The sequence below is a fragment of the Peromyscus californicus genome, unplaced genomic scaffold (assembly GCF_007827085.1).
Source record: "Peromyscus californicus insignis strain IS unplaced genomic scaffold, ASM782708v3 Scaffold_22__1_contigs__length_63687245, whole genome shotgun sequence".
Classification (NCBI taxonomy): Eukaryota; Metazoa; Chordata; class Mammalia; order Rodentia; family Cricetidae; genus Peromyscus; species Peromyscus californicus.
Window position 1 is genome coordinate 63,041,622 of NW_026294525.1, and position 27,871 is coordinate 63,069,492.

At 48.6% G+C, this 27,871-nt stretch overlaps 1 protein-coding gene across 1 annotated transcript; it reads left to right on the top strand.

Annotated features, from left to right (window-relative positions):
• On the top strand, positions 1 to 26,860 carry Bend3 (BEN domain containing 3; the record flags this gene model as incomplete). The annotated part of the gene is given in 4 exon segments (XM_052750683.1): positions 1 to 42; positions 45 to 146; positions 148 to 192; positions 21,194 to 26,860. Coding segments are annotated over 4 exon segments (2,433 nt in total), but the record flags the coding sequence as incomplete, so codon positions are not given.
• Positions 26,861 to 27,871: the final 1,011 nt, after the last annotated feature.

The window sequence follows — 27,871 nt, forward strand, 5'->3', positions numbered from 1 at the left end:
ATAACGCTGGTGAAGGTAGAGGGTGACGATGCTGCGCTGGACCTGCTCCCCGGAACTCCAGGGCCTCCGAGAAGCACCCCTTGGACAGCGTCCTCACTGCCCTCCAGGAGTCCAGCAAGCGGAAGCAGCTGGGCAGCGACAACCAACCAGGACTCCGTCCCCAGTGTGAAGAGGAGACGGTTGATACCCGAGGTGAGGGCCCGCCTCCCCTCTGGTCCCAGATGAATCTCTGCACCCATGGGCGTCTGGCCAACTGTTGCATTCCTGGGCATGAGAAGTGTTTCATTTGAGCTGTCTCACTTGGAGCTCAGCTCTTAGAAGACACCTTCAGCGGAAACACTTACCTGTATGTCCGTCCTGATGGGGAGAGTGGGGTCTTCATAGTACGACCGCTTTTGAGCTCTTGGTTTTCGCTGCCTTTAGGGATGTGGGGGCAAGTGGTGGTTAATGGCAGAAACTGTACACAGGTGCTTCTGTGGCTTTATGTGGAAGGCTGATCCTGGGTGAGTTCGAGGTGGCAGGTCTTTTCCCAAATTAAGCCCATCATTTATATCTACAAGGGGGATTGGTCCCTAAGGAACTCTCAAGTGAATATTCTTCTCTAAGACAGTTCATATTCTCTCTCTCTCTCTCTCTCCTTCATCTCTCTCTCTCCTCCTCGTCTCTCTCTCTCTCTCTCTCCTCTCTCTCTTCTCTCTCCCTCTCTCTACTCTCTCTCCTCTCTCTCTCTCTCTCCTCTCCTCTCTCTCTCTCTCTCTCTCTCTCTCTCTCTCCATCATCTCTCTCTCTCTCTCTCTCATCTCTCCGACCAGGTCACTACATAGCCCTGATTCACCTCAAACTTACAGAGCTCCTCTTGCCTGTGCTTTAGGAGTTCTGGGATTCAAGGCTTTTTTCTTTTTTTTTAGTACTAGAAATTGAGCCCAACCTTGTGCTCTGCAATCACTTACCTCTGAGCTACACCCCAGATCCTTTTGACTTTTTATTTTATGAGACAGCATCTCATCAAGTTGCCTCCTGAGCTTTAACTTGCTTTGTAAGTCCATCAGGCCTTGAATTTGCCATTCTCCTGCCTCAGCCTCCTGAGTGGCTGGCATTACAGCTCCGTGCCACGAGGGGTGAATTTGCTACATTTCCTCCTTCTTTTTTCCTTCTTGACAGAGTCTCACTGCTTTAGCAGGCCTGGATCCTCCCTGTGTAGACCAGGCTGGCTTCAGACCCTGCACAGCTCCTCTGCCTCTGCCTGCTGTGCTGGGGTGTACACCGCACACCCAGATGCTACATTTTTGTTACTGTTTGCTTGTTGTATTAACCTCGTGTTAAGGACTGATGATAGAGAATGAGGAAAGGCCGCATTTGCCTCTCGCAGCCGCAGTTCAGGTGGGAAGTAAAATGAACCACAGAGAGCAGTCGTGCCTGAGGAGTGAGGCTCAAGGTGAGTGTCTAGCCTAGGCTGGAGCCTTCTGTGGTTCTGCAGATACAACTTTAGTTCCTAGAAAAGCGTTTCACCAGACTCCCAAACCTAGCTCCAAATTGTCTGCCTGTAGCTCCACCTCCACGTCCTGCTTGCCATTTGGGAGAGCCAGGTGTACATTCTGACCTGCATGTGCACACAGCCTGGAACTTTAAGTGCTCAGAGCACCAGGGATTCGGCTCTCTCCACTTAACTTTCCTCCCAGAGACAGGGTTAGCGCAGGTTAGCCTTGAACACTGTGCAACAGCGGATGACCTTGATGACCTTGAAGTTTGTTTTTTTTTTTTTTTTTTTTTTTTTTTTTTTTTTTTGGTTTTTCGAGACAGGGTTTCTCTGTGTAGCTTTGCGCCTTTCCTGGAACTCACTTGGTAGTCCAGGCTGGCCTCGAACTCACAGAGATCCGCCTGGCTCTGCCTCCCGAGTGCTGGGATTAAAGGCGTGCGCCACCACCGCCCGGCGACCTTGAAGTTTTGATCCCCCGGCTTCTACCTCTCGAACACTGGGTTTACAGGTGTGCACCACCATGCCTGGTTTATATGATGCTGGGGATGGGACCCAGGACTCTGTGCATGCTGGACAAACAGTGTATCAACTGAGTATGATCCCAGCTGTCTTAGTCACTATTCTGTTGCTTCGAAGAGACATCATGACCAAGACAACTCTTTTTGTTTTGTTTTTTGAGATAGGGTTTCTCTGTGTAGCCCTGGCTATCTTGGAACTCGCTTTGTAGACCAGGCTGGCTTCAAACTCACAGAGATCCACCTGCCTCTGCCTCCTGAGTGCTGGGATTAAAGGCGTGCTTGGCCAACCAAGCCAACGCTTTTTTTGTTTGTTTGTTTGTTTGTTTGTTTTTCCGTGACAGGGTTTCTCTGTGTAGTTTTGGTGCCTGTCCTGGATCTTGCTCTGTAGACCAGGCTGGCCTCGAACTCACAGAGATCTACCTGACTCTGCCTCCCGAGTGCTGGAATTAAAGGCGTGCACCACCACTGCCTGACTTCCAAGCCAGCACTTATAAAAGAAAGCATTTAATTGTGGGCTGGCTTTCAGTTTCAGAGGGTTAGTCCATTATCATCATGTTGGAACATGGTTCTATGCAGGCGCAGGTGCTGAAGCAGTAGTGGACCATAGCCAGAAACGCTTGGTCCTGGCATGGGTATTTGAAACCTCAAAGCCCACCCCTAGTGACACACTTCTTCAACAAGGCTACACCTCCTATCTTCAAATAATGCCATTCCTTGGTGGCTGTTTATGAGCCTTTGGGATCCATCCTTATTCAAACCACCACACTGCCCTTAGTAGCTTTGTATAGTATTCTTTATGTAGATGTTTCTTATTAGAGTTATACCCAAGCCTGCCTTTCTTTTACATTTAGTCCTCTGTGTGTGTGTGTGTGTGTGTGTGTGTGTGTGTGTGTGTCCGTGTGTGTGTGTCCTGATGTACCTGTGGAGGTCAGAGGACAACTTGTAGGAGTTGGTTCTTTCTTTCACCGTATTCTGGAAATGGAGCTCAGGCCAGCAGTCTTGAAGGCAGGCACTTTTAGATTTTTTTATATTTTATGTGTACCAGCATGTGTGTCTGCGTACCATGTGGTTGCCTTCTGCTCTCAGAGACCAGAAGAGGACATTGGATCTCCTGGAACTGGAATTAGAGATGGTTGGGAGCTGGAAACCAAACCTTAGTCCTCTGGAGGAGCAGCCAGTGAATTGCTCTTCACCATTGAGCCGTCTCTTTAGGACATGAAAGTTTTCAGGCTCTTCCTTCCAAAGCACTGTAACTCCAGTTTTCTTTCCTTATTTTATTAGCTTTAGTACAGTTGAACGGAAGTGATGAGAGCAGACTCGGGGTTTTGTTCCAGATGATGTTCGTGAGAAGGTTCCTAGTTTCTCACCAGGAACTGTCATTTTAGAGTAGGATTATGGAAGATACTCCTTTTAAAAATTTTTCTAATCTAATCCTGTGCAGGGTGTGCCTGTGTGGGGGTCAGAGGTCAACCTGTGGTACTTTTTTTTTTTTTTGAGACAGGGTCTTTTTACATAGCCTTGGCTGTCCTTGAACTCACTATATAGAACAGGCTGGCCTCAACTCCCAGAGGCCTCTGTCTCTGGAGTTCTGGCATCAAAGGCTTATGCTGGTAATTGGTTCTCTCCTACCAATATATGGGCCCCGGGGTTTGAACTCAGGTCCTCAGCTTACTGGCAAGCGCCTTCACCCCATTCCCAGATACTTCTTTCCAAGTTGAGCCCCAGTTCACTGAGGATTTTTATTATGAATGATGTTGGATTTGGGCATCTGTTGATACGATCACGTGACTGTTTCTCCTTTACTTTGCTGTTGTGGTAGATTATATTAACTGGTTTTCCAAATGTTGAACTAGCTAAGATCTGACCTGGATCACAGTGTGTGTATACACACACACACACACACACACACACTTTTTTTTTCCCTGTTTGCTTTTGGTTTTTTGAGACAGGGTTTCTCTGTGTAGCCTTGGTTGGCCTCAAACTCAAGAATCCGCCAACCTCTGCCTCCCGAGGTGTGCGTCACCACACCCAGCCATTTTTTTATTCACTGTTAGATTAAGTCTGACAATATTATCGTAAGCATTTCTGTGTCTGTATTAATGGGAGATACCGTTTTAGTATTTTCTTGTTGTGTTGTCTGGTTTTAATATGAAAGCATCCTGGCCTCATTGAGAGTTGACATAGAATGTTTATCTTCCAAAGATACTGTAGAGAAATGCTATTGGGTTGGAGATGTGACTGCCTGGTAAGGTGCTTGCCTAGGATGCAGAAATTTTGGTTCAGCTTCCAGTAGCACACAAGTGAGTGAGTGCAGTGGTACACGCCTGTGGTCTAGCATTCTAGAGGACGGGCAGGACCATCAGAACTTGTAGGTCAGGGTGTGAGTACAGTGGTACATGCCTGTGGTCCAGCCTTCTGGAGGACGGGCGGGACCATCAGAACTTGTAGGTCAGGGTGTGAGTGCAGTGGTACATGCCTGTGGTCAGGGTGGTCCTCAGCTGTGTGGCTACACAGTGCTATTGAGTCAGCCTGGAGCACATGCAGTCCTGGTGTGTGTGTGTCTTAGAATTTATTTGGATTTACTTGATGTATTTATTTATTTATTTTGTTTTTTTCAAGACAGGGTTTCTCTGTAGCTTTGGAGCCTGTCCTGGAACTCACTCTGTAGACCAGGCTGGTCTCGAACTCACAGAGATCCCCCTGCCTCTGCCTCCTGAGTGCTGGGATTACAGGCGTGCGCCACCACCGCCCGGCAATGTATTTATTTTTTAAAGACATGGCCCTGTGTAACCCAGGCTATCCTCCTGCCTCTGCTCCCTGAGAGGTAGGATTAGAGGCCTGAGCCAGCAAGCCTGGTTTGTGCAGTGCTGGAGCTCAAACTCAAGCCCTTGAGCGTGAACACTAGGTCAACACTTCACCAATGAGCTCCATTCTCAGACAAGGACTGGCTCTGCTATGTACCTTAGGCTGTTCTGGAACTCACTGCACAGCCCAGGCTGACCTTGAATTCATGGCGGTCCTCCTGCATGAGTCTCCACTACAGTGTGTGATACCATCTCTTCCTTAAGTGGTTATGGAATATACCTTTGAAATCGTCTGGGCCGATTGGCTTCAGTTGTGGAAGACTGTTAATTACTGATTCATTTTTCTAGTGTGTTCAGCTATATTCAGATTGTCTGTTTCCTGTATAGATTTTAACAGATTGTGTCTTAAGGAATTGGTCTATTTAATCTCGGTTATCAAATTGTCTCCTCAAATTTCAACTGTAGAGCGGTCAGTATTCATTTTATTATCGATTTGATGGCCTTGCGATCTTTAGTGATGGCTCCCTGTTTTTCCTTTTGAGTTTTGGTCTGTCGTAGTGAGCTGGCCTCTAGCTCACTATGCACCAAGGTTGACGTTGAACTCCAGATTCTCCTGTTGTTTCCTCCCGAGTGCTGGATCATAGACCTGTGCTGTGTCGACGTGCCCAGCCTTAGACCTGTCTTTTGTGACGTATACTTGATGCATGTCTCCATACTTTAACCTCAGATTCATCAGCTGTGGTTTTGTCATTTAGCTCAAATTATTTTTAATTTTCTGTTGTGATTTCTTCTTTGACCCATGTGTTATTTATTAATTTTTAATATTTATTTGTTTCCAGCATTGAGGATTGGACATAGCTTCCTGTGCATGTTAAGTAAGCACTCTACCGCTGATGTGCGTCCCCAGCCTAAGTCTGGTTATTGGGGTCACATGGTGGTTAGTTGTCTTTGTTTGTCCCTGACGTCCTATCCCCCCCCCCCCCCCCCCCCCCCCCCCCCCCCCCCCCGCCACACATACACACACACACACATACACACAGGGTTTCTCTGTATGTATAACAGCCCTGGCTGTCCTGGAACGCTCTATAGACCAGGCTGGCCTCAAACTCACAGAGATCCACCTGCCTCTGCTCCCGAGTGGTTTTAATTATCAACTTGATGGGCTATATTATATTAATTATCAACTCACCTGGGCAGGGAGTCTCAGTGAGAGATCTTCTGGAGTAAGTTGGCCTGTGGGCATGTCTGTGGGGATTTATCTTGATTATGTTAATTGGAGTGGGAAGAACTGCCCACTGTGAGTGGCACCATTCTCTAGGCAGTGATACTGAACTGCAGGAGTGGAGAAAAATGAGCTGAAGCTAAGACAGAAGACATGTGTTCATTGCTCTCCTCCGTTCCTGATGATGGATCTGATACGGCCAGCTTTGTACCTCAAATTCTAATTGGTCTTAATAATAAAGACCTGGAGTCAGGTCTCAAGGGTAGATGCTGAAAGATCAGAGAAGCAGTACAGCCTGCCACTAGAGAGACTTTTCCTCAGACTGAAAAGGTGAGCTCCTGTCTCCTCCTGCCTATATTCTTCTCTCCGCCCAGCCATATCACTTCCAGTCTCCACCTCCCTAGTGCTGGGATTAAAGGCCTGTGCGTCAGAACTACTGGGATCACAGGCCTGAGATCCCAAGCGCTGGGGTTGAAGGTGTGTGCCACCACTGCCTGGCCTCTATGGTTAACTGGTGGCTAGCTCCGCCCTCTGGTCTCCAGGCAGACTTTGTTCTAGCACAAACCAAGCACACAGCCTCCTCAGGTTCTTGAGTTCTGTGTTATGTTCACTATAGCCTGGAACTGTGAGCTTAAAAAACAAAGAATCTTTGCCCTAAATTGCGAAGGGTTACTTTGGCAGTCTCTTGTCTTTTTGTTACATTTAGGTAGTATGTTACCGCTGTTGGGACAGCTCACTCTGGGCTAGCTGATCTGCCAGCTTCTAGGCAATCCTGCCTCCCGTTCCGCTGTAGGAATGCTAGGACTACAGATGCAGACCGCCCGACCAGCTTGTGATGGACCTCAGTGTGGCCAGGCTTCACCCACTGGGCGTGCCCTGGCCCTGAAACCGTTTCCTGGTTGTTGTCTTGTCTTCCTGTTTGTTTGTTGTGTGGTTTTGTGGTTGTTGTCTGGTTTAATGTTTTGTTTTCCGGAACAGGTGTTAATCCCACTGATAGAGAATAAGATCACTACCACAGTTTAAAGCCAAATTTGAAGCAAGCTTTAATTAAATACTGGCCAGGTCCATACCCAGGTTCCCAGGAAATGGCCCAGAATTAAGTATGGCAAGGGCTTAAGAAGGAAACCCATAATTCATTGCATTTCCCATCAGGTCCAATCAGGGGCAAGCATACATCCTACATACCTCACGCCCACATGTGATCAAGCACGTCAGTGCAGATGGGTCAGACAAACTTGATTAGGGGAATGAAAACATGTGACTTGTTATCTCCCATAAACAATAGCCTCCAGCATTTCAGGAACTCTGTCCTTGGGCAAGGGGCTTGCATTTGTATTTCATGACTCTCTTAGGCATAGTAGTTAAAATTTAAAATGTAACTTTGGCTCGTACAAGGCCTTACGGTATGGCCCAGATGGCTTTGAACTTGTTCTGTACAGAGCAGCTAATATTTACAGTGTTCCTGCTTCAACCTTCGGTGGGAATAATGGCATTTGTCAGTACTGGCTCTTTTTAGGTTTTGTTGAGGGGGGGCGGTTGTTACTGTTTTTTTGAAGCATGGTCTCACCATGTAGCCCTGCTGGCATCTGTAGCTCAGACTGGCTTAAAAGTCACAGTGATCAGCCGCCTCTGCTGGATCACAGGTATGGGCCAACATGCCTGGCTCTTTTTAGGTTGGTTTGTTTTTTGTTTTGTTTTTAAGCAGGGTCTGTCTACATAGCCCTCGCCATCCTGTAACTCATTATGTAGACTAGGCTGGACTCGTTCAGAGATCTGCTTGCCTCTGATGGGGCAAAGGCAGGCACCACCATTCCCGGCTTTCTTTTTAGGTTTTAATTGAGCATTTGTATGATGCCATTTTCTCTCTTTTATCATATCACATCTTTTTTTTAACGCCGCCACCCGCCGCCCCCCCACCCACACATGGTACACTAGAGTGTAGTATACACTTAAAACTTTATAAAAAAAAATAATTTATTTATTTTTATTTTATTTGCATTGGTGTTTTGCCTCCAGATATGTCTATGTGAGGGTGTCAGATCTTGGAGTTATAGACAGTTGTGAGCTGCCATGTGGGTGCTGGGAATTGAACCCTGGTCCTCTGGAAGAGCCCTGCAATTAAAACTTAAATAATATTATTCAGGCCGGGCGGTGGTGGCGCACGCCTTTAATCCCAGCACTCGGGAGGCAGAGGCAGGCGGATCTCTGTGAGTTCAAGGCCAGCCTGGGCTACAAAGTGAGTTCCAGGAAAGGTGCAAAGCTACACAGAGAAACCCTGTCTCGAAAAACTAAAAAAAAAAATATATATGTGTGTGTGTATATATATATATATATATATATTATTCAGTTTCAGCAACAGGAATATTAGTGCATATAGGACAAACACACATGCGTGTATCATGGGACTGCTATCTGTTAGGTGGATAAGAATAAATTTTGTTTTATTTTTACATTTATTTGTGTGTGAGCGTGCTCAGCGGGCTGTATTATTTTGGAGGTCAGAGGACAACTTGCAGGAATCGGTCTGTCTGTCCGTCCTGTGTGTTCTTAGTCACTGGACTGCCAGGCCAGCGTCCTGCTCTGCTCTGTTATTAGCAGACCTGTGCTGCGTCCCTGTCCTCAGCATGGGGTCCTGTTTTGTGTCTTCCCCTCCCTTCCTACCTCCTCCCTTCCTACCCCCTCCCTGCACAGCTGGAGTCTCCCTTCCTCCCTCAGGCTCTGATAAACCTGTGCAGAGGAATACACAGGGCCCCAGAACATTCCCAAGTAGTTCTGTTTTTAATTCCTCTGCCATGATCTGGAAGGAATTTTTCTCTGACATTTACTGAAGACCTAGAACTTTTGAAGGTAAAACCCACAAAAATTCGAGTGCCCTCTGACCTGTTGGAGTTAACTCTGAGGCCTCTCAGCCTGACTCATCATAGACGTTTGCCCTGGAGATCTCGCTCTTGACTGTCCTCCGGGTGGCCGCGATCCTCTGTGTTCACTCCAGTTTCAGGGGTGTCTGTTGGTCCGTGCCCTCTGCTGTCTGGATCCTAGGAAAGTTGTTTGCTTTGTAGTTTGTTGAAGCTGTTTACTTGTTAAAATGGGTCAGAGACTTCCAAGTTGTGAGATCTGTGTGAGTACAGGGTTTCTGTGCTGGAAGTCAGTGGATAACCTGGTGTTATATTCATCCTCTTCTTTCTCCTTGATTGAGACAAGCTCTTTGTTCACCTCCATACCAGCCTGAGACCCGAGAGCTCTGTGTACCTCCCGTCTTGCCTTAGGAGAGAGTGATGATATTTTAGATGTCTGCTGCTATGGTTGGTTAGCCCTTATGGGTTCTGGGGATTCCAACTCAGGTCTTAGCACTGGGGCACTGAACTGTCTCCCCAGCCTGAGCGACATATTAAAAAAAATCTATAATGCCCATGAAAAAAAATTGAATTTTTTTCACACCTTAAGCATACTTATGAAGGAATACTTAGAAATGGCCAGCCTTCACCCTAACCCTGCCCTTGCTTCGTACTGCGTGATGGGGGAAGGGCTTCGTGCGTAGCTGGTCGTTCCCAGTAGAGTGATAGTGACTCCCCGACTACCGCTGGTATGTGTTGAGGAGAGTAAAATCCACAGAGTGGTCAGTGGAACAGCTTGTGTGAAGAGCAGCTAACCGATTGTTCTCTGTCCCCAACGTGTCCCAGAATGTCCCTGGCTGCTCCAGAGCACATCAGACATCGTGGCTAAGACACGACAGTATTTGAGCAGGGGGAATGAAGACACAGAGTAGAATCTGAAGCTTGCCATCGACTTTCTTCTTTAACTTTTACTGTCTGTCTGTGCACACCGTTGGTGCTAGGGCTTGAACCCAAGGCCCCCGACACACTACCGTTTGCCTTTTCTTCTTTTTGTGCCAGGGTTCAACTACTGAGCTGTCCCTGGCCTGTCTTATGCAGCCCAGGCTGTCTTCAAACTCCTTATGTAGCTGAGGATGACCTTGAACTCCTGGTCCTCCTGATTCTATTCCAGTGCTGGAATTGGGTGTGTCACACCACATCGGTTTATGTGGTGTTGCTTTCTTGGAAGTTTGTGCAAGTTTATGTGTCAGTAAATCAGTATTCTCAGAACCCTAAAGATTTGAGAACAACTAGAAATTTTCAAGATTAGAATGTGGGTTGAGTTTCCAAAATAACACCAGTCTAGTTCAGATAGGGTTGGTGCTTGCCCCTTCTCTGGAGTTCCTGAGCCTTCTGGATGTGATGGTGGGGCGAGGCAGGAGCCTAGGATCTCTCAGCACTTCACCATCCAGTGAGTGGGGACCTGGAGGTAGAGGTGCATTAAAAAGAGTGGAGGGGGCCCGCCAGCAGTTTTCAGAGCTAAGATAAGCATGCCTAATGTGCTCACAGCTCTGCGTTCAGTTCTGTTTCACAAGAATTAACAAGCCCAGTGTGTTGTCCATGGTTTATAATTCCACACTCAGAGAGCAGAAGAAGAGTTTGGGGTAGTCTGGACTGTGTAGTGAGTTCAAGGCCAGCCTGAGCTGCAAAGCCAGCTCTTGTTTGGGAGTGGGGCAGATGCTCATTGTGTAAAGGTACGGAAAGCAAGGCTGCGGACCAGAGGTTGGTCTCTGGAGCTCACAGGGTGGGAGGGTCTCTCTCTGGCTTTCACATATATGCTGCGACTTGTGGATGTGCAGCATACACAAAATGAGCACAATGACATTATTTTAAAGGAAGCTGGAGTGTAGCTCACTGGTAGAGTGCTTGTCCTAGTACTGTACAGTTCTGGGCCTAATAACACCACAATGAAAAGAGTAAGTGAACAAATAAATAGGATAGGTTACAACGTTTTGGAAGGAAGAAACGAAAACTTCTGTGGGTGCCAGAACTGTTTATATACACGCTCAAAAGGAAGCATAAAACACCACTGGGGAGAGGTGGTTGGTTCAGTGAGTAAGAGCAGCTCCCCGCAGCCGAGTGCTGGCTCACGCCTGCCCCTAACTCCAGTTCCAAGGGATACACACCCTCTGGGCTTTCAGGAAAACCAGGCAAGCACACAGTGCACATATGTACATGCAGGCAAAATACTCATACACGTAAAACAAAAGGTATATAAAAAGAATCTTTTAAAAAATAAACGCCCCCCCTTTTGGTTTTTGTTTTGTTTTTTTTCAAGACAGGGTTTCTCTCTGCAGCTCTGGCTGTCCTGGAACTTGCTCTGTAAACCAGGCTGGCCCCGAACTCAGAGATCTACCTGCCTCTGCCTCTGAGTGCTTGAATTAAAGGTGTTCACCACCACTGCCCAGCCTAGTTATTTTATATATAGAAATTTTTAGGGCTGGAGTGATGGCTCAGTGGTTAAGAGCACTGACTGCTCTTCCAGAGGTCCTGAGTTCAATTCCCAGCAACCACATGATGCTCACAACCATCTATAATGAGATCTGATGCCTTCTTCTGGCCTGCAGGGACACATGCAGACAGAATACTGTATACATAATAAATAAAAAAATCTTTAAAAAAAAATTTTTTTTTTTAATTTTGTATAGATGGATGTTTAGCCTGAATGTATGTTCATCACGTGCATGTCTGGCCCATGGAGGTCAGAAGGTGGAACTGGAATCCCCTGGAACTGGAGTAATGAACAGTTTCAAGCTGCCATGTAGGTGCTGGGAATTGAACCCAGGTCCACTGGAAGAGCAGCCAGTGCTCTTAACCACCAGGCCATCTCTCTAGCCCCCTGACTCCTTGTTTTATGACTGACAGTTAGTATGAAACTTAGAAGAAAAACAGCGTTCTTGGAAAAGTCTGACAAGGGCCGGGCAGACCGGCTTTGCCCCTCCTTGGAGCCGACGTAGACATGGCACACACGGCCAGAATTTCTCTTGGAAGTTTAAGTTTTTCTTATGCCATTTTTTTCATTTATCTATTTATTCTCTCTCTTCTCTTCTCTCTCTGTGTGTGTATGTGTGTGTACCGTGGCATGTGTGGTTCAGAGGACAGTTTGCAGGAGTAGGTCCCAGGGACTGGACTTGGGTGGTCAGGCCTGGCGGCAGTCCTGCTGAGCCACCTTGTCATCTGGGTGGTCAGCTTTTTGTTCACAGAAGTAGGGTGATAGTCAAGAGCTGTGTCAGGCAGTGAACTCTGTTTTCCCAGGGCTTTCTGTCTGTGTGGATCTTCTGCTGTTGCCGGCCGTGGTGGCGCACGCCTTTAATCCAGCACTCAGAGCAGAGGCAGGCGGATCTCTGAGTTCGAGGCCAGCCTGGTCTACAGAGCGAGTTCTAGGACAGTCAGGACTACTCAGAGAGAAACCCTGTCTTGAAAAACCAAAAAAATAAAAACTCATCACTGTGATTGGTTTTCAGTTGGACAACAGAAATGCCGTCCCATTCTGTCTACACTCAGTGTCCTCTAGGTGTCTGACTGTTGAACAAGCTGGGGATCCCTAAGATGCCTCACAGAAACTGAGGCGGATAGGTATTGCGGTTTTCCCCATTAAAACCAGAAAGACTGAGAGCTGGTGCTACCGAGCCTGCTCTACCAGGAACTGTGCGTTTAACCCGGAGCTGAGAGAACGGGGCTGCAGGGATGCGTGTGAGAGGCAGACTCCTTCCAGGTTCTGTGGCAGCCTCAGGAAGGCCTGAAGAGAAAGCACTGGGTGTGACCATAGTGTGCCCAGGGTCTTGCTCAGCTCTCAGGCACTCGGCGGCATTTTTCTATCAGCAGTAGGTAGAGTGAACCCCAAGAGACCTATCACTAAGTGGGTCTTGGCACTTGTTGGAGAGAGTTCTGTTGAAAATGTAAGATAAGTATCGCCATCACTGCCATGATTCCAGAGTAGTGGTGCTACCCCCTTCTGCCACGTGGCGTGGCCGACACTTGATGTCACATCCCTTCTGCACTCCTGCCTCCCACAGGCACGCTGCTTTCTTGGTTTCCCACTGGGCTGACTCCCTGGACGTTGCTTAGCTACTCGTCATTCACTGAACTGAATTCAGTCACTGCTGTAGGACCTGGGGTCTGATGGCGATGGTCAGTACTTAGAGCACCGGCGGCCATACCCTCCTATCTCCCTGGGCTATCTGCTGCCTGTCACCCGCCTGGTGGCCTCAGCCTCTCATTTAGTCCCATTGTCCAACTGAGCTCTTCTTGAGGCATTCCCTCGTGAGTGCAGGTGCTTGCGAGCGGAATGCCCATCAAGATCGAGGCTAGATGCTTGCATCAGAGCCCGAGCCGTGCCGCAGAGTTCCCATATGGTTGGAAGATGCACCTTGGAGAATTGGGAACTGTCAGCCAGACACCCTGTGCCAAGTAGCACAGATTTAAAGATTTCTTGATATTCCTAGACAGCTGAGCAGAGATTTTATCATCGGCAGTAAATGCAGCCAGCACATCGTTGCCCTGGCAGCGTTTGTGGAATTCATCGAGCACCGAGTTGACAGGACAGCGGTGTATCTAACCCTTCCTTGCCCTCGGAGCTGGTGTTTTGTGTTGAAAACGCTGCCCTCGACTGGGACTCTTCACTTTTTTATCAGGCAACTTAGTCAACAGTGTTTCCATTGATGAAAGTGTTTGTATCATGCCAGGTGGGAATGGCAGTGTTTGTGTTTATAAGACTAAGAGAATCGTGGAGGGGGTTTCCAGTCAGGTGTTCTCTCACGTCCTGCTTGCGTAGGAATGTGGAAGAATCCAGAGATTTAGTTCAAGGTTGGTGGTGAGTCAGTCTTCTAGGAGTCTTACCCTGTAGTTCTCTTCCAAACTGTCACTAGGACAGGTCTCCCTCCAGAACACGCACTGTCCAGTAAGTGCCGCTCTGACGAGCTGGGTGCCCAGAATCCTGTTTCACATGTGCCACTGGGCCTGCGTGTCAGGAAGCAGACACTGCTTTCAAAGCTATTCTGTAGGCCAGGAGGTGCCCATCTTTAACCTAGCACTCAGGAGGCTGAGTTTCACAACAGCCAGGGCCCTGCAGAGAAGCCCTGTCTCAGGAAAACAAAAACAAACAAAACAAAAGTTGTTCTGCAGCACTTAGAGTTAATTATTGTGATTACAAACTCAAAGTTCTCTGTGTTGTCAAAACCTCATAGTAATCCCATGGTCTGTGAAACTTACTATTTTAAAGATTTATTCTTACTATTTTTAATTATGTGCGAATATGTGCCTTTGTGGGTATGTGCACATAAGTGCTGGTGACCAAGGAGGCCAGAGGTGTCTGATACCCGTAGAGCTGGAGTGGTTGTGTGCTTCCTGAAGTTGGTGTTGGGAACCAAACACGGTCCTCTGCAGGTGTATTCTTAACTGCTGGTCTTAATTGCTCCAGGCACACCCCTGACAACCAAAATCATTTTGATGCAATACATAAAATTGCTAAAAATCTAATTTGGTCTGCAGAAATTGACAAGTAAGACACAAGAGTTTGCCAGGGCAGTGCTTCCCTCAGTGACTGACAGCTGCAGGCCCCTTCAGAGCCAGTCTGCTCAGGAGTGTGCTCAATGTGTATACACAGGTGTGCACATAGAAACGAAAACTTGAATTCTTATCTGTGCAGTGCAATCAGTTTTCTACTCTAATAGTGTTTTTTCTTCTTTTAAGTTTTTTACTTCCTCTTTTCCCATTTTCCCTTAACTTGGTTCTGACACACTGGATGAGTTTCCTCATCTACTAGCCCAAAAAGCTGTCGGGAGTGGAAAGTCTTAGTCTTTTAAAAGCTCCATACTTGTTTAGCTTTTGGACTCTGCTTCTGCCTTCAGTGTTTTCACACCGCATTTCTGCTCTTCTGTAAGGAAAGCCTGCATGATCCTGTCTCAGACACTCCAGCTACCAGGGAACCACCATAGGCCCTGCTCAGCTGGTTGCTCCTGCAGTCTCATGAGGACTTTAGGTCTCACAGATGAGCCCTTGACGTCTGCCTAGTCTCACAGTCTTAGTCAGGGTTTCTACTGCTGCGAAAGACACCATGACCACAGCAACTTCTCTAAAGGAAAACATTTAATTTGGGCGGCTTACAGTTTCAGAGGTTTAATCATTGTCGTCATGGTGTGGCACATGGTGGCGTGCAGACAGACTTGGTGCTGGAGAAAGAGCAGAGAGTTCTATACCTTGATCTCAAGTAACAGGAAGTGAACTGTGTCTCACTGAGTGAAGCTTGAGCGTGTATGAGACCTCAGAGCCCGCCCCCACAGTGACACACTTCCTCCAACAAGGCCACGCCCACTCCGACAAGACCACACCCACTCTGACAAGCCCTCAACTCCTATTAGTGCCACTCCCTTTGGGGGCCATTTTCTCTCAAACCACCACACACGCCACTTGCAGATTTTGGTGCTTTCCCAACCGTCTTGGTGTAAAGGTAAACAATCCTATTGCCTGGCCTTCAAGACAGCCTAGTTTTGTTAAGAGACTGCTCTGGGAAAGCCCCGGAGGAGCAGGAGTGAAGATTCTTAGCTCTGTCTACCCTTGTCTCTCTGCTTGGAAGTGTGGTTCTGTCTTACCTCCCCTCTCTTTCCCTGTTCTACTTTCCCTCTCTCCCCGCCTCTCTTCCATCCTCTCCCCCTACCTTCTGTGTCTTTTTGTTGTTTAAGATAGGGTCTCATGTAGCCCAGGGTGGCCTAGAACTCTCTATATGGATGACTTATTTCTGATCCTCCTGCTTCAGCCCCCCCTAGTACTGATAGTACAGTAAGAACCACCAGATCCAGTTGTCCGTGGTGCTGGCGGCCCCACCCTAGGCTCTGTGTAACCAGCGAGCACTTGACCAACTGAGCTACGCTCCAATCCTCTCACTTGTTTGTTCGCTTTTTGAGACAGGGTTTCTCTGTAGTCCTGGCTGTTCTGGAACTCACTCTGTAGACCAGACTGGCCTTGAACTCACAGAGATCCGTCTGCCTCTGCCTCCTGAGTGCTGGAATCAAAGGTGTGTGCCGCCACACACATGACTGTGCAAGTGGAAGAGTCATCCTGTCTCAAAATAAAATGAAAGAGTTGCATGTGCACTCTCATTCTCTCTGTCTCTCTGTCTCTCTCTCTGTCTCTGTCTCTGTCTCTGTCTCTCTCTCTCTCTCTCTCTCTCTCTCTCTCTCTCTCTGTGTCTAAGTCAATGAATATGAAACTTTGTTTTATTTGTTGCCTGGGTTAGTCTAGAAGCGCTGGGCTCAAGGGATCCTCCTCCTTTGGCCTCTTGAGCAGATTGGAGTCCAGGCAAGCCCTGCCACGGGCCGCGTTGCCCAGCTTACTTTGGAAGTAGATGGGAGAGCACACAGAGGAGCAAGCTGCTCCTGCCCTGCCGCCAAACTTGCCAGCCTCAGGTGAAGGCCGCGGCCTCCAGGACCAGCAGGCTTGAGCATCTCACGGCACGGATCCCAAGTTGTCAGCTCTCCATTTCTCCAGAATGCAGGTGGTCAGATGACTTCTTCTCTCATCCATTTTTAAAAAAGAGACTAATTTGCGGTTCTAAATAGAATGGCATGCTACCTTCCTATAGTCTTATTTTTTAAAAAAGGAGCTGTTCCTGCTTCTAGTTGTGTCAAATCTGATTAATGCATAAAAACTTTCCATCAAGAAAGAGTAACCTTCTAAACTGGGTGTGGTAACACCCCCCTGTAATCTCAGCACTGTGGGAGACCAGGTCATGAGGATTGAAAGCATGTCCAGGGCCCTGGGTTTGGTTCTTACTATAGTATGAAACAAAATCTTGTCTAAAAAGGGGGGAGATGGGGCTGGAGAGATTGATGGCTTAGAGTACCCGAGTTCAATCCTCGGCACTTACATCAGGCAGCTTACAACTGCACGCAGCTCCAGAGATTCTCTGAGCTCTGCAAGCACCTGTATTCACACACTCATACCCATACACAGTCAGACACACATCATTACAAAATAAGTTAAACATTGATTCGTTTTATTTTCTGTGTGTTTTTCCTGCATGCAGGTATGTGTACCACATGCCTGTTTGGTGCCCGGGGAGGTCAGTAGAGGGTGTCAGATCCCCTGGAATTGGGAGTTTCAGAGGGTCATGAGCCGTCATGTGGGTGCTGGGAACCAAACCTGGGACTTCTGGAAGAGGAGTCTGACCTCTTAAGCAATGAACTGTATCTCCTAGAAATAAATGCATTTATTTAAAATAGAATTTAGAAGGCCTGGCTTTAGTCTGTGGTAGAGCATTGCTGTAGCTTGAAGCCCTGGGTTCGGTGCCTATTACGGAAATAAGAGTCCTTCCGCTCTCTGGCGAATAGCCAAACAGAACTCTCTGAAGTGTTGATGACCCCTTCAGCCGGGTCTCTTTAAGGCGCTCCCTTGCCAGACCCCTCTGAGAAGCCTTGCCCTGCTCTGCACTGAAAACTTGCCCACACCATGACTTCTGCTGTGCTTAAGAAAAGTCTGGTTTAGCACGGTCCTGCTGTCGTAAATATCTGTTACGTACTTACTACTGGTTGGCCTTGTGTTTGGTGTGTATTATCTCACTGGGTCTCAAAACGATCTTGCTGCAAGACATAGAAGCTGAGACATTCCCGGGGCCCTTTTCCTAGGCAGAGGCTGGACAGTGGTAAAACATCTGCCCTACTTCAGTCACCACATGTGTGGCCAGCAGGCATTCGGTGACTCTTCTCTGTTCCAGCCACTGTGCTCAGTGTGGCATAGATCAGAAATGGTGTGCGCCATCATTTAGTGGACAAGAGAGGGAGGGAGTCACGAGGAAGGAGCAGAGCAGGAGAGTGGGTGGCAGACCACCCACAACCTTCCCCCCCATCCGCTCTCAAGAGGTGAGGTGTGTGTTAGACCCGCTAGGGGGACAGATGCCACGGACCTTATGGTAGCCTCTCCAGATCCACCACAAAGCAGGCTCTTGGCCACTTCATGGGAATCAGAACATCATCAAAAACGCCTCTGTGGCCATGACCCTAGTACTCAGCAGGTGGAGGCAGGCTGAGAGGGAGACCCCATCTTAAAACATAAAACCAAAAACCACCACCCAAAAAAATAGGGAAGAAAGGATCCCCAGTGGAGGATGCCATGTAGCTCACAGTGGCGCGATTGCCTGGCGTGTATAAGCACCCCGGCAACACAGAAGAAGGACTCTCTGTATGCCCAGGTTTCTCTCCTGTGAGCTGTCTGAGGGGTCCAGAAGTACTTCAGTCAGCGTGTGGAAGGTACAGGCGGCTCCGGGCTTCCTGTTTGGGGCTCGGTCAGCGTTGCCGAGGCCTGCTCTCCTGCGGGTCTTACTGTTCGCCAACCCTAGCCCTTGAGAGGGTCCCTTTACCCTACAAAGAATTCGTGTTCAGTTTTGTGCTGGCACTGGTTATCTGGACTTAAATGATCTGCCGGGGTGAGGTAAACTGAGGTCAGATACTGTCTTCTATGCCCTGAGGACTCTCTAGTACCCAGGAGCTTAATGCGGAGCCATAGCTCCTGATCTGCATTTTAGCAGAACCCATGTGTGGACATTAGAATTTCAGCACAATTTGACAGAATCATTGTATCAGATGAAATGATTCTGTCAAAAAGGAAGATATTTAATAAAGGCAATTCTTGAAATTTGAATAAAGGTCTCTCCATCTAGCTGGGGCTTTTGAATGTACTCAGTACACTTCTACATGACTCACCTGCTTCACTTCCCAGCTCCCACTGTGCACAGCAGCCCCCATGCTCCCTTAGACAGCCGCAGCCTTTCCCTGCCTCTTTGTTTCCTGTTGTTCCTTTTCAGTGTCCCCGAGGCCCCAGTTTCAATGTCCACTCACTGTCTGAGAGTTTTCAACTTGTTCCAGATACTTGGAGAACACCGGAGAGTCAGCTGTAAAGAGCTAAGTCCCCAGCCCTTACACCAAAGTTTTCAAGTGTAATTTAATTTATTATGGTGTGTTGGGGGGAGCCTGTGTGAGAAAGCTGTGAACTTACTGTGAACTGTGTATTGGGCAGCATGCAGAATGTTCTTACCACAAGGTGGCTACGCTGAATAGTTTAATGTCAACTTGACACAAGCTAAAGTCATCTGAGAGGAAGGAATGGTAATTAAGAAAATGCCTCCATAAAATCAGGGTGTAGGGAAAGAGTTGCATAAACTATGATAAGCTTGAAAACAAGGACATGAAAAGAATACCCTGGTATGTATGTGCATATTACCTCTGTGGGGAAGGCAAAGGCCTGGGAGGAATAGTCTTGTCTCTTTTCACATGACCAGAGATGATAAGATATAACACCAGGTATGTCCCCTGCTGTACTTGTCTTGCTTAAACTAATTTTAAACATAAAAAAAAAAAAAAAAAAGAATTTCAGCACCACCAGGTGGTGGTGGTGGCACACGCCACACCTTTAATCCCAGCAATTGGGAGGCAGAGGCAGGTGGATCTCTGAGTTTGAGGCCAGCCTGGTCTATAGAGCCAGTTCCAGGACAGCCAGGGCTGTTATACAGAGAAACCCTGTCTCCAAAAATAAAACCAACAAAGAATTTCAGCAGCACTGTTGGGCGTGTATCGCTGTTTGTCCAGCTGTGGAAGGAGCATCCTTGGTGCACTGGAGCCGCGTGCTCCTCCGCTACCTGCCACGGCTTGCTAATCAGCTCTCAAGTCATGTTCGATCAAGTTCCTGACTATTGGTCTCTGACTGAAATCCAGTTACTGGTCCCTAGAGTTAAGTTCTGGCGTGTGTGCACATCAGTCCGCCAATCACCAGTCTGTTGCGTTTATTGTCCATGGATTGCCCCTCACCCCAGGCAGCCACTGATCTGCTTTCTGGAGCTACAATAGATGTGTTTTCTAGACTTTTTTACATAGGTGATTTTAAATCGGCTTTTTGAGTAATACAACATGGCTTCTTTCTTCATTCAACAGCTATTCTGCGGTCTGTCAGCTCTTTTCTTTCTTACTCTTTTAAATATGGTGTCATATAGCCCAGGATGGCCTTGAACTTCTGATCCTACTGCTGTTGGACTTCTGACATGCACCACGGTGCCCATCTTTAAAATCTTACTAGTTTGTTGTTTGTTTAGTGGGGGGCAGTGCTGGGGTCAAACCCTGGATCTTCTGCGTATTAGGAATCACTTTACCACTAAGCTAGATTCCCAGCCCCCTCATTTTTTTTTTTTACAACCTTATCCAAGGATTATAGATATGTATCATCACATCCAGCTAACAGCTAAGTTCAGGTGTAGGTCTAGAATTTTATTTATTTATTTATTTATTTATTTAATTTATTTATTTTTGTTTTTTGAGATAGGGTTTCTCGGTGTGAGCCCTGGCTGTCCTGGAACTTATAGTAGACCAGGCTGGCCTTGAACCTGGACATCAGCCTGCCTCTGCCTTCTGAGTGCTGGGATTAAAGGCGTGCACCACCACCACCACCACCACCACCACCACCACCACCACCACCACCACCACCACCACTACCACCCATCTAGCCAGCTTTTCTTATCTTATTCCATCTACCCTTTGCCTCTGGGCTCTTCCCGTTCTCTAACTTCTGTAAATCTTACTCTTACTCTGTGGCTGGCCCCTGGAGTCCTCCTCCTCCTCCTCCTCCTCCTCCTCCTCCTCCTCCTCCTCCTCCGGCTCCTTCTCTTTTCACTCCTCCATCTCTTTTCTCCTCCCTCATGTTCTAGATTTCTCCCTGCCTGCCAGCCCCGCCTGTCTCTCTCTCTCCTGCCTTGCTATTGTTCATTCAGTTCATTATCAGACCATCAGGTGTTTTAGACAGGCACAGTAACACAGCTCCACAGAGTTAAACAAATGCAACATAAACAAAAGTAACACACCTTAAAATACTACTCTGCAACAGAAACCTGCCCCTAGAAGGTTTCTGAAGCCACCATGGCAAGTCACCTGTCCAGAGCAGTGAGGTGTAGGTCGGGGGTGGCCTGCTATGGCTGGGCAACCACGGCATTTCTTCATGTTCATTTGGTCTCTCACCTGTTCTAGACGTTTTTGGCCTGCATTACCAGTTGGTCTCTGTTAGCCCTATAGGCAGGAAGTCTGGCACAAGTATTCTACAAGAGTGGGAGCCTTCCTGGGTCTAGCCTGAGCCCTTTCTCAAGGAGTAGGGAGATGGAACAGGTTGGCCCTCAGATGCTACTGTATATTTGTGGTACATTCCTGGATGAGCAGAGTGGTTTGGACAAGGAAGCGTTGACCTTGGGTTCTTTGTGTTGTCCCAGCCCAGTCTAGTGCAGTGTATCAGGACACACCTAACTCTGCAAAATGCTTTCTGTTTCTTAGGCACTCCTCGCAGGCATGCGCAACCGTGAGAACAGCTCACCCTGCCAGGGAAACGGAGAGCCAGCCAGCCGGGGCAGGAGTGGCAGCTGCGTGTGGCCTGCGGAGGAAGAGCCTTCCAATGAGGCCACCACTCCTTCCTACAAGAAGCCTCTGTATGGCATCTCCCACAAGATCATGGAGAAGAAGAACCCTCCCTCTGGAGACCTGCTCAGCCCCTATGAGCTTATTGAAAAGGCAAACTCCAGTAACAGCCCTTCTCCTCTACGCCTGCTGAACGAGCCTCAGAAACGGGAATGTGGTGCTGGGGTGGCCAGTGATGGGGACCCCAATATCTACTTCCTGATCCAGAAGATGTTCTACATGCTCAACACGCTCACGTCTAACATGTCCCAGCTTCACAGCAAGGTGGACCTGCTCTCCCTCGAGGTGAGCCGCATCAAGAAGCAGGTGAGCCCTTCAGAGCTGGTGGCCAAGTTCCAGCCTCCGCCCGAGTACCAGCTCACTCCCGCCGAGCTGAAGCAGATCGTGGAGCAGAGCCTGTCCTGCGGCGACCTAGCCTGTCGCCTGCTTGTGCAGCTCTTCCCCGAGCTCTTCAGCGATGTGGATTTCTCCCCCGGCTGCAGTACCTGCGGCTTTGCCGCCAAGCGGAAGCTAGAGTCGCTGCACCTCCAGCTTATCCGCAACTACGTGGAGGTCTACTACCCCTCTGTGAAGGACACGGCTGTGTGGCAGGCTGAATGCTTGCCACAGCTGAATGACTTCTTCAGCCGCTTCTGGGCCCAGCGGGAAATGGAAGACAGCCAGCCAGGCGGCCAGGTCAGCAACTTCTTTGAAGCCGACCAAGTGGATGCCGGCCACTTCCTGGACAACAAGGACCAAGAAGAAGCTCTGTCTCTGGACCGCAGCAGCACCATCGCCTCCGACCATGTGGTGGACACACAGGACCTCACCGAGTTCCTCGATGAGGCCTCCTCCCCAGGTGAGTTTGCTGTGTTCCTCCTGCACCGGCTCTTCCCAGAGCTATTTGACCACCGGAAGCTGGGTGAGCAGTACAGCTGCTATGGGGACGGTGGCAAGCAGGAGCTGGATCCCCAGAGGCTGCAGATCATCCGCAACTACACGGAGATCTACTTTCCCGATATGCAGGAGGAGGAGGCCTGGCTGCAGCAGTGTGCCCAGCGCATCAACGATGAGCTGGAGGGCCTGGGGCTGGAGGCGGGCAGCGAGGGGGAGGCCCCACGGGACGACTGCTACGACTCCTCCAGCCTGCCAGATGACATCTCAGTGGTCAAGGTAGAGGACAACTTCGAGGGCGATCGGCCTGGCCGGCGCTCCAAGAAGATCTGGCTGGTGCCCATTGATTTTGACAAGCTGGAGATCCCACAGCCTGACTTCGAGATGCCAGGCTCAGAATGCCTGCTGAGCAAGGAGCAGCTGCGGAGCATCTACGAGAGCAGCCTGTCCATCGGCAACTTTGCCTCCCGCCTGCTGGTGCACCTCTTCCCGGAGCTCTTCACCCACGAGAACCTGCGCAAGCAGTACAACTGCAGCGGCTCCCTGGGCAAGAAGCAGCTGGACCCTGCCCGCATCAGGCTGATCCGCCACTATGTGCAGCTGCTCTACCCGCGGGCCAAGAACGACCGCGTGTGGACTCTGGAGTTCGTGGGCAAGCTGGACGAGCGCTGTCGGCGCAGGGACACGGAGCAGCGGCGCTCCTACCAGCAGCAGCGCAAGGTCCACGTGCCTGGCCCCGAGTGCCGGGACCTAGCAAGTTATGCAATCAACCCCGAGAGGTTCCGAGAGGAGTTTGAGGGGCCCCCACTGCCTCCTGAAAGGAGCAGCAAAGACTTTTGCAAAATCCCCTTGGACGAGCTGGTGGTCCCCTCGCCAGACTTTCCGGTGCCTTCCCCCTACCTGCTGTCAGACAAGGAGGTACGTGAGATCGTGCAGCAGAGCCTGTCCGTGGGCAACTTTGCTGCCCGGCTCCTGGTCAGGCTCTTCCCAGAACTCTTCACCGCCGAGAACCTTCGACTGCAGTACAACCACTCCGGGGCTTGCAACAAGAAGCAGCTGGACCCCACGCGGCTGAGGCTCATCCGTCATTACGTGGAAGCTGTCTACCCCGTGGAGAAGATGGAGGAGGTGTGGCACTATGAATGTATACCCAGCATCGATGAGCGGTGTCGCCGCCCCAACAGGAAAAAGTGCGACATCCTCAAGAAAGCCAAGAAAGTGGAGAAGTGAGAGGGCTGGGCCGCCCAGGGACTTGGGTCACCACAGGCTGAGCAATGGGCGGGGACCGAGCATTGCTCCGGAGCTCGTGTACGGTACCCACAGACAGGCACCTTATGTCAGTGGGGAGTGGTTTCCTACATTTGCACACGTAACACCTACCCAGCCACAAGAAAGAAGCCTTGAATTCGGTCTCTTGTATTCACGACTCTATTCTGTGATCCCTGGTGGCACGGCCGGAGCCTGGGAGTAGCCAAGCTGTGAAATCCAAGAATTGACAGGGTAGTCCCTCCTCAGGGCTGGGGCGCCCTCCCTAGCCCTCACAATTCAAAATACAAATTTAGACTAGATGTGGTAGTCCACACCTCTACGCACAGGCCATTGGACCTCTGTGAGCTCAAGGCCAGTCTAGTCTACATAATGAATTCCAGGCCAGCAAGGTCACATAATGAGACCCTGTCTCAAAAACAGCAAAATACAAATTCAGCAGCTTGTTTCTCTCCCATGTTTTACATCTTCCATTTTTATCTTCTTTTTTTTTTTTTTAAATTAAAATGAAATCCTTTTAAAGAAAATCATCGGGCTCTTTGGGAGCCATTTTATTTAGGGGAAAAGAAATCTTAAAATATTTGAAATGAGATACTGTAAGATTACTTAAATTGCTGGGATTTTTAAAGATGATTTTAGTTTTATGCTTTTTTTTTTCTTTAAAGAAATGCCATATTCAGGCGTTATGGGTACCTGGCTTCAGGCGGCACAGTGGCTAGTTTTACTAACCCTGTGTTTGACATCTGAGTTTGGAAGAGTCCAGAGGCCCCTTGGATCCAGCCGAGAGGATGGAATCTAAGTACTAGAAGTAGTGTGTAGCCCCTTGATACTCTGTGAGTCCCCTTCTGCCGGGGCCCCCCGAAAGGCTCCCTGGGGCCCAGCCTGTCAGCCTGCCCTGGTGTGCTCACTGTAGACAGAACACTGGAAGAAGACGTGAATGTAGATAGATGTGGAGGGAGGCTCAGTTCACCGGACTCCACGTGAGCTGTGTCCTCCACAGCCCTGTTCCCTCTGCACACAGAGATGGGACACAAGGTGTAGGGACATTTTTGTGTGATTTATGGGTGGGCTTCTCTTGGTTCACCAAGAACTGTTTACTTTCCCATGAATTTGTACAAAGTCCTATCCCCAGACCTCAGTGTTAGCTCCTCCCATGAGCAGCATGGCCTTGTACCTCGGAGAGCCTAGGGCTCTTCTGCGGGTGTCGGAAGGACCCAGACCATCTTAAATGGAGCACCCCTGCCCCTTCCCAGCCCCACTCAGACCTCCTCAAACCTTCCAGGAAGTTCTGCCGTCCTGGCCCGGCCCACCCCTGCCCTGGAGGCACACATGTCTCCTGGCCCTCCACACTGGGCCAGAGCCTAAGAAGTAAAGGAAGCAGTGTTTCCAAACTGAATCCATCTACCATTGACCTAGAAAATGAATTGAGTTGCCTGGGTAGTCATAAAAGCCTCGTGGGACATTTCAAATGTGGTAACTTAATGGCTTACTATTTTGCTACCTTAATATGCAGAAATGATAGAAATAATCTATGAATTTTCTCATGCAGATAAGAACTTTAGTTCTCGTAGACAATATGATATAATTTTGCATGTACCCAATGGGCATTTAAAAAAAAATAACATAATTTTGAATACTATAAAGCTTCTATTCACTGTCATTTTCAGGTAATTTATGCTGTAACTGTAAACCTAAATTATTGATGTTGAGAAGTACACAGGGCCTTCATGGCTCTCTGTCACATGACCACACCTGCGAACATATCTCCTTACTAAAAAGTGGGTGGGGCGGGGGGTGCTCCACAAACAAAGCAACCTTCTTTGTGCCCAGAAAGAAGGTCACAGGGGCATCCAAAAGACTCCCCTTCCCCTTACTTGGGCCTCTCTCCAATGCCTTAGTCTCTCTCTCTCTCTCTCTCTGTTTCTCTCTCACACACACACATGCACACACACACTCGCATGCATGCACGCACACACACACTACCCCAAAGATGGCTGTGGCACGCTCTCACCCTTCCACTAGTCAGAGAGAATTCCATGGATTTGTTCTGGTCTTGAGGATATAACCAAGAGGATTCCAAGCCATGTGGAAATTGTCCTGCTTTCTGGAGTGGAGTGTGGCCCCGCAGCGTCAGAAGCACAATCGGTTGCTGAGTTTTTACAAGTCCTGTCTGCTCACAGCAGAGACGGCAGGTTCTAGGAATTAAGCGTGACTTTTTGTAACCCAGAGCGTGTTGAATTCTGGGAAACTATTTTAGTTTCCTTAACACTTTAACTATGTAGGGCTTCACCCCCCCACCCCACCCCACCCCCGCACCCCGAATCTCACTGTCCCTTTCAGTGAAAAGAGGCGGACACTCTGGGAGCTGATTGCTACCCCCTGGACTGTATGGTAGCCTCACTTCCCATCCATACAGGTGGTTCCAGGGGGCATTTTTTTTTTTCATGAAGCAATATAAATATAAAATACTTATTTTTTCAGAATTTAATGGGTTTCATGAAATCTGTTGGCGACTGCTTTCCTTGTTCCCCGTCTAAATTCTTCATTTGTGTTTTGGGTTATTTTTGCCTTGTATACAGAGGATTAAAGATTAGCACAGACATTCTGACGTTGACTAAGGTAGTATGTCACAGTGGGTGGTAGAGGTCTTGCTTTTCTCTGTTAGGAAGTTGTTAACGAATGTATGAATGTACAGTGTTCGAATCCTGCTCTTAGTTCACGTGGCCGTGTCTGTAAGATGACAGATGTTCGTCAGGGAGTAAAGTGTCCGGTGTCGTTAGTGCTCAGTGCCCTTCCCCTTCAGTGTCGAGCCCCAAGCCTTCCTTTCCTTTTAAGTTAGGGGGTGACGGGTTTATATCAGCAGCAATCATCAACCGACCAATGGGATCTACTTGGTGGTGACTGGATTTGGCCTGATCACACCACAGTGCGGCTGCTTGGGTCCTTGTAGAAATAGCCTCAGTTTCTACCATTCCCCCAGAGATTGCTTTTTGCCTGACTGAGAGGGACCTGGAGACTCCTGGTTGGAGGTCCCTGGGTCATTCTGAAGTGGGGGTGAGGGCCCGGGGGCTGGTACTGCTGTGGGAAGTCCTTGCCTCTCGTAGATCCAGCCTTAATGTCTGACATCCCAGCATGAGCAGACCCTGCACAAAGTGGATATCAGAGTTACTACTGTGAGGAGTGAATAACTGTGAGGATAGATTTACCAAAGAGAACGAGATACCACATCCTGTCTGCCTGTTACCATTGATTGGAGTGCACCCTTAGAAAACTGAATGTAACACAAACCAGGACATTTTTGGAAATTGTATGCTCTCTAGCAACTTTGTGTGAATTTTTATACAAGCACTGTTTTATTAATTATATAAAATATAAAAATAGAAAAACTGTGGTCTCTTAACACTTCATTTCTTTAGGTCCCTCGCCACTTAGAGTGTGTCTGGATCTGTCTGTCTGCCTGTCTGTGCACCTTCCTCCCAGTCACAAGGAAGAACGTGAGTGAGGATTTTAGTGCCTGGGTATCAGCTACAGCTCACACGGTCTCCATTGGCCACCAGGGAGTGACAGAACTCACCAGGAGACCACCAGTCCCACTTGTCCGCACACCACAAGATGAGACACTCATCTGAACTTTTCCACCTTTCTGGCCTGGTGCCCGCCCTGCCTCGCCCAACAGAGCTTCCCTTGGACCCCAGTTCTTCCACTGTGCTGCACGTGGGATGTAGTTCCTCAAAGCTAGCCTGATAACAAAGGATGCGTGCTCTTCCTCTTTGACTGATTAAAAATGAGCATGTGTCAGGCTGGAGAGATGGCTCAGCGGTTAAGAGCACCAGATGTATTTCCAGAGGACCCAGGTTCAATCCCTGACACCCGCATGACAATTCCCAACCATCTGTAATTCCAGTTCCAGGGGATCCAGCGTCTTTTCTGACCTCCCTGGCTCCTAGGCACGCACATGGACCACAGACATACATGCAGGCAAAACACTCATACACATGCCTGGGAAAAGAGTTCAATTAAGTGGTCTCCCACTGCATGCATATTGAATCGCTCTGTAACAACCTTACTTAGAAAGCTTATGTCGGAGGGAAGAGGCAGGTTTCCATATTTCCATATACTTCACTGGCCTGGAATTCACTAGACCAGGCTGGCTCAAGCTCCGAGTCTCCTGCCCAAGTGCTGGGATTAAGATGTGCACCGCCACATCCTGTTGCTTTTATTGAGATGGGGTCAGGTATCTCTTTCACTGACCTTCCTTCCTCCACCTCAGAGTGCCAGGATTACAGGCCTATGCCACCATGCCTGGCTCAATTTAAAAATCTTTGTTTGCTTGTTTGTTTTTCGAGGCAGGGTTTCTCTGTGCAGCTTTGGAGCCTGTCCTGGAATTCCCTCTGTAGA